Here is a 6,954-nt window from a genome sequence, read left to right on the forward strand (position 1 = left end):
TACCTACCTACCTACCTACCTAATCATACCTACGTGTAATATTGTGTTTAGAATCTTCGTTGCAATAATTTGATTGGAATATTTTATTGCTTTTATTTGCGCGATAATCGAAAACCAAAATGGCGATCATTTAGGCGTAGCCGCCATCGATCGCTCGCCCAGATTTCAGACTTTCAGATCTAAAACATTTATTTTCGCATCAAAAGTAACCCTGAAACAAAACAGTGAAATTTCTATTAGTATAAAACAAGGAATAAGGACATTTGATCACATTTTGGTCTGTCATAAATGAAACACTTACCAAATTTTAAATATTATCTCTCTTTTATCACACCCAAGGTGAGCTATAGTGTCATTGACACTTGCTAACTGTTGTAAACTTGTAATTGTATCTTTCATTACATGATATGTGTATCTATATTGTAAACAGTTGTCTTATTGTTTGGGTACAGTGTCCTATATAATCAGGAGTCTATCAATAGACTCCTGATATTGATAGACTCCTGATATAATGAGTAGTGTGTATATATGAAAAATATATGGTTATAAATAGTATATATTGATATATAGCCTATATAGTATATATAATGGGATTTTTTCAGGTGCAGGTAGCAATGTTCAAGTGAAAACTGTGGCTGTTGACTTTGGAGATGGAAACCACATCTATGAGAGAATAGAAAAGGAACTGCAGGGTTTGGAGATAGGTGTTTTAGGTTAGTAGTAAATAATCTTATAGTTTAAACTCTAGCCCAGTGCACATGCAGTGTTTATAAACTATAGTAATTGGCATGTTTTTAACTGTGAAATGTGACATAGACTTTACTAAGTGAGGAATAATATAGTGTGCCTGTCAGCATAATTTCTATAATGAATTATTTCATTATTATTTTATTATTATTAAGAATTATTTCATAAATAACTGTACAATCAAGAAAAATATAGTGAAATATAGTTTCACCTAATGTAATAGCGAATAAGTTATGTAGTATATATACGTACTGATTACTCCAGTACAAAAATTACTATGAGTTTAGACTGTTATGGTATATAAAATAGCAAATAATGCAGCCACATTCTTTCGTATAGTGGTAATTCCTTTGAAATCACAACCACCAGACAAAAGTTTATCTCACTGAGTGATGTAGTGGTTCTAAACTGGTGCAACATCTCTATTGATTAATTCAAATTACTGTGTCAAAGTACAGGGACAGAGTCTCACAAGAAACAAGTGGCATCATAAATTAAGTAATGGCGTTAGCACGATGTAAACAAAGAGATTTCAATAGTTGTATATTTTTATGAAAATAACAGTATGAGTGTTCTAAGACATGTTAGCCTTGATTTAGACACTAGCTGTTACACATGCAATACCAGTAAGTACTGTAGTGGTCGGAAAAATACGAGATCGGTCAGGAAGTTTGTTTGAAATCCTTGCTTTAAATGAGGGTTTAATTAATTATGCTTCACGCCAACCTTTGTTACATTTATCATAAAAAAAATAAGAAAATTAATGAAATACAAAATTAAATGTTTCAATGATGGAGTATCACAAGATTTCGAGTATTACCATCAGTTTTAGTTCAGTTATTTTCATATTGATGTAATAAACAGTCATCTCTCGCCAACTGCAAAGGCATTGATTGGAAAACATGGTTTACAAAAGTATAGGTAGCAGGACTAAATGATAAAAAGGAAGTTTTGTCTTAACTTAAAAGGGGAGATAGGAAATAATCTCTGTGGCTATATAGTTACACAACTAGTTGGTTTGTTTGCACATTCATTTCTCTCAGTGACCATATCATATAGAATTGTAAAGTAATATCATCTAAGAAATAGTAATAGTATAGTATAACTTTTCATGTTTACTTTATTAGAAACATCAATATGATTCCCCATGGTCACTTATAAAAGTGACAGGCAAGGGATAACTGTTTTATGGATTTATGCATCATCGAATTGTATATATCTATACATTTTAAAGTATAACATCTACATCCTTTACAGTAAACAATGTTGGGATGGCCTATAAAAATCCATCATATTTCCTGGAAGTTGACAGAGAGGATCATGCAAAGATAATCAACGTGAATATTTTCTCCTGCGTCATGGTAAGCTTACACGTCTTAGACATTGGAATCTACACCGCTGTAATTTTAGTTATGTTGATGTGCAGACACAGTCATGCCTCCTATGTTATCCTATGTATCTCTATGCCGCTAGAATTTATGGATAATAAATGATCTCAAGTTAAAATATCGTAATCTCTTTCACTATCCATGATTGAATTGAGTCATTGAGCACTCAAAATATCACTCCCCTATTAGATGTATTTACATCTGTGACGTTACCACCATGTGTGTATGTGAAAAATATGCAACCTCATAAATTATTGTAAAAACATTTTTTCTTATTACTTAGTATATTAGAGTATATATTATGTAGGTTTGCCCTTGAATAATTTCCGCAAGAAGGAACCTACTCTTGGTAAATGTGCTGTTCTGTCTGAAGATTTGCCCAGACCTTTCAGAATTCGATGTGGCACGCCAGCAATACCAGTATTTGTAGCAGTTACATGGTGATAGTGGCCATCGTTATCACTACGGCCATTATTGTCTATGTAGTGACGGCCTTCTTCATTTCTAGAGTTGTACCCATATCCATAGAGACGGTATTCTTCATCTCTAGTGTTGTACCCATCTCCATAATGATGGTCTTCTTCATTTCTTGAGTTGTACCCATTTCCATACTGACGGTCTTTTCATTTACAGTGTTGTACCCGTTTCTGTAGTGACGGTCTTCTTCATTTCTTGAGTTGTACCTCGTTTCCGTAGCGACGGTCTTCTTCATTTCTTTAGTTGTACCCGTTTCTGTAGCGACAGGCTTCTTCATTTCCAGTGTTGTACCCGTTTCTGTAGCGACGGTCTTCTTCATTTCTTGAGTTGTATCCGTTTGCCGTTTCCGTAGCGACGGTCTTCTTCATTTCCAGTGTTGTACCCGTTTCTGTAGCGACGGTCCTCTTCATTTCCAGTGTTGTACCCGTTTCCTTATCGACGGTCTTCTTCATTTCCAGTGTTGTACCCGTTTCCGTAGCGACGGTCTTCTTCATTTCCAGTGTTGTACCCGTTTCTGTAGCGACGGTCTTCTTCATTTCTAGAGCTGTACCCGTTTCCGTAGCGACGGTCTTCTTCATTTCTCGAGCTGTACCCATTTCCGTAGCGACGGTCTTCTTCATTTCCAGTGTTGTACCCGTTTCCGTAGCGACGGTCTTCTTCATTTCTAGAGCTGTACCCGTTTCCGTAGCGACGGTCTTCTTCATTTCCAGTGTTGTACCCGTTTCCGTCGCGACGGTCTTCTTCATTTCTAGAGCTGTACCCGTTTCCGTAGTGATGACCTTCGTTATTTGTGGAATGGTACTCATCCCTATAGCTGTGGTTGTTATCATTCTTTAAGTTGTACTGTGTTCCGTAGCCCCGACCAGAAACATGGGTTCTGCCTGTTGTATCGTGGATCCGTGCGGCCAGAGGCGCTGAATATCGTACATCACTGGTTCCATCTGTTTAGAAAAGGATTACAATCAAACATTTTATTTTTATTACTAAACCTATACATCCTAATCTAATGCCTACAAATTTCTTTTAGCTGAAGTTAAGATGAGTTTTATTAATGCCCTAATCAACTAGCAAAATTACCAGGTGTTGTGTTGAGGAACTGGGGAATAACAAACCGGGCATACGCATATGCGCACCATGCACATGCACGCATGTACACGCACATACACCACGCATGCACACACACATATGTACGCTCTATGCAGCTACTTGTGTTTTTCAAAAAGAAAGTTGTCAAGAAGTATATATTTGGTAAATATTTAGTGGTAAATCACACAGATGCCCATATTAATAATTTGAAATACTCTGCTAAACTAGTCATCTCTCCCCATGTACTATAATTTTATAGCCTTGCATTATTTTACCTAAATGTTGTGGTGGATCTCTTGGTGATCTCCCACGGTATGCGCTTCTACGGTTATTATCACTGGGCCAGGGGATGGTATAGCTTCCAGGCCCGCTATAGACTCCGTTGCCAACGCTTCCGTGTGCGGATATTTGATTGAAGTTCATAGGAAAGCGCTGACCAAATCGAATGGACTGTGACGATTGGGGACCATAACCTAGTAGTCCTTCCCCATGAATCGGTACAGGCAGTACGAATCCAGACGTCCCTAGTCCCGCAGCCGCACCGTGGTTGCTCAAGTCATCACCTTTGAAGTGTTGGTACCTTGGCAGAAATTCTGCTGTGTGTTGCCGTGCGTGAAATCTTTGTTGTCCAGCGACATTTCTGCTGCACTGAAAAGATACTCTTGTTGTTTGATTTTGATGCAATAGTAATGCTGAATCATCAGTATAGATATGGTTTATATCCATTGTGTAAGAACACAAGACTGCTTGGCTGGGGGTGAAATTGACTTGGGAGTCAAAATAGTCTAACCAATAAAAGAAGCCATGATATTTATATTTGGGGCGCACTTTTACAGAATGTCATTACTTTCAAAAGTGCTGATCGAAGGTCAATGCCATCATGATGATAATGATGAGTAGAACCTTGTTTATCTTGAGATACCTACGTGTAGGCTTAGGCAGAGCAGTGTAGTCAGCAGCGTTTCAGTAACTTTTCTCATTTCCATTTACTTTGTTGACTTGACTGTAATGTGGTTATTGCTGTTGTTAACGAATGTTGTTGATCCTGCAAACAGAAGCAATAACAACAACAATAATAATATTATTATTATTAAGGGGCCTTTGTTGCATGTCAGGGCCAATATACCTTTAGAGCTGAAGCTAATTTCTGACATCCCATAAATCCTTCGACATGCTGCATAATCGACATGCCTTAATTTTCAGCTGTATTTACTTTCGACAACCTCAACACGGTTATGTTGTGCGTTTAGTCTGATGTATATGTTGCTGAACTGATTGAGTTTACCTGTGTATTGGGGCAGCTTATGACACTTGTAATTAACTTCAATTGTTACAACCCCCTCCCGGCCTTCCCTTATCTGTCCATAAACGACAGGCCTTCTGAAATTCCATGATAATAATAATAATAATAATATCTAGTTGAAAACCTGTCCTTCGGCCGGGTATCCCTTGCACCAAACACGTAATAGTGTCCCCATTGCAATCTACACATTATTCTGAGCTCGACCATACCACAAGCACTTCATTCCCATGACCGTGTTATTCGTGATGCTGCTAACAACATTAAACGCTTAGAGAATTAATATATAGATAATAATAATAATAGTATATTACTATAGTAGTATTTTATCACTTGAAATCTCCTACCTTTAGAATGGTCTTCACGTTTCTGTGCGACTTTCACGACTGGTTTACTTGACAAAAATGTTGTCTTTGCCTCAAAGCAAGTTGGTTTAAAAACCAAGTGTCATGGGTCACTAGTAATCACCTGAAATGTGTGTCTCCGGTGTAACCTGGGGCTGGGTACAGATCGGGTTATAATGACAGGCAATAAATCAACTAATCACAACATTTATCTTGTCCTTTACAACGTGATCTTGGACAAGTGACATGTGCTCAATGTTCTCACATGGTGTTTTGCATATGCTAAAGGCACTAACTGCAGAGTATCTACCCTACATAGCGTGTTGGTCGCCTCACATCTTACCTATTACATCGTTACCTACATTTACATATTGATCTTCTAACCCTGGCTTGAGCTATTCTTTCAAGATTGTTTCAATTTACTTCCGTGTGACCAGGCATATATGCCTATATCCAATCATGGTGTTTGAGTTCACGTAAATGTGCATGAAACTACCAACGTTTTATGAATAAGATTTAGACCCATCGAAAAGTGTTTATGATGTCAGTAGTTCTAACCATGCATACTCCTTTAAGGCTTTAATCTATTAATCTATAATCATGTCTTTAATAAGTAAACGTTTGTACTTTATGAGTTTAAACTTTAACCTAAATCATTTTAATCGAGTTTTTACGTACATTCATAAGGCCTCACAGTTTCTGCAGTGTATCAAGGGTTATAGGTATTAAAATCCTTGATTATGTTTACTTTTGCTAAATTTACGGCTCCCACTGAAACATGAACAGTTTGCACATTTTGCTTGTTTTCACCAGATGCTGTTTACATATATTATTTAGCAAGTGAAATGCTGACAAGTGAAAACATGCTGACAAGTAGAAAATCGTTTAGTCATGATCTATATTTTTCATAGTCTTTTTTCATAGTCTTTTTTCATAGTCATATATTTTTCAGGTCTTGCCTTGTTAGTTGTAGGTCAGGGTGTTCCAATTTCACTCTCTTTAGTGAGAGCTCATGACACACAATTTTTTACTCGTCAATTATGTACTGTCAATAGCTGTTGTTTTTGTCAATGTCATGTTTCACGCTTGCATTCTCGATTTCAAATTTGTAAAATGTTGTTAAATTATGGCGTGATATATCCTTCAACTAAAACAGTAATATAGGCTATTTGCTATAAATTGCTGTAAATTTGCTGAGAATAAAAATGTAGGTACTCGCTAACACTGTTACTGGCCCTCCAAATAATTTGCCGGCATATGCTGGTGGGCCGGTGCTAACTTCGCGCCCTTTATTTTGACACCCGTTATATTGCCTTAGAATAGATCGTACTATAAGTGTAACCTTTGAGCCTAGTAGGCTTTTGTGCCTAATTCGTATTTGGAACCCGGAAGGACGTCTACGTGTGTGTCCTAACTGATGACTTGGGGCATTGCTAGAAGTTCGAGGCTGTGTTACAATGTTCGACAAACCTATATGTGGGGTAAGGGGTTTTCAGTGCGGTTGCCTGAATCTGGTGATGAGCAGCAATTATTACCACATATATATATATATATATGTATATATTATATAATATATATATATATATATATATATATATATATATATATATAT

The 6,954-nt window shown here is 36.9% G+C and overlaps 2 protein-coding genes across 3 annotated transcripts in view; one reads left to right on the forward strand and one right to left on the reverse strand.

Moving 5' to 3' along the window:
* The window catches only part of LOC106813076 (very-long-chain 3-oxoacyl-CoA reductase-like), a gene marked incomplete at its 5' end in the record, with an annotated part of 23,621 nt that overhangs the window by 12,476 nt on the left and 4,191 nt on the right, over nt 1-6,954 (forward strand). The window contains 2 exon segments of the mRNA XM_014817126.1: nt 603-713; nt 2,005-2,108. Of these exon segments, the coding sequence (XP_014672612.1) occupies nt 603-713; nt 2,005-2,108 (215 nt within the window).
* Nucleotides 2,242-5,393, reverse strand: LOC106813075 (uncharacterized protein DDB_G0283357-like). 2 transcript variants are annotated; one of them, XM_014817124.1, is made up of 5 exons: nt 5,346-5,393; nt 4,625-4,743; nt 3,974-4,346; nt 3,392-3,553; nt 2,242-3,349 (listed from the first exon to the last, which is right to left on the reverse strand). In XM_014817124.1, exons 2-5 carry the CDS (start codon nt 4,682-4,684, stop codon nt 3,045-3,047), a joined length of 900 nt encoding a protein of 299 aa, XP_014672610.1. In that variant the 5' UTR covers nt 4,685-4,743; nt 5,346-5,393; the 3' UTR covers nt 2,242-3,044. The 2 variants fall into 2 exon arrangements, with proteins under 2 accessions (XP_014672610.1, XP_014672611.1); XM_014817125.1 differs by having other exon boundaries at nt 2,242-3,553.

Source organism: Priapulus caudatus, unplaced genomic scaffold (assembly GCF_000485595.1).
Source record: "Priapulus caudatus unplaced genomic scaffold, Priapulus_caudatus-5.0.1 Scaffold723, whole genome shotgun sequence".
In the NCBI taxonomy this organism is placed as follows: domain Eukaryota; kingdom Metazoa; phylum Priapulida; class Priapulimorpha; order Priapulimorphida; family Priapulidae; genus Priapulus; species Priapulus caudatus.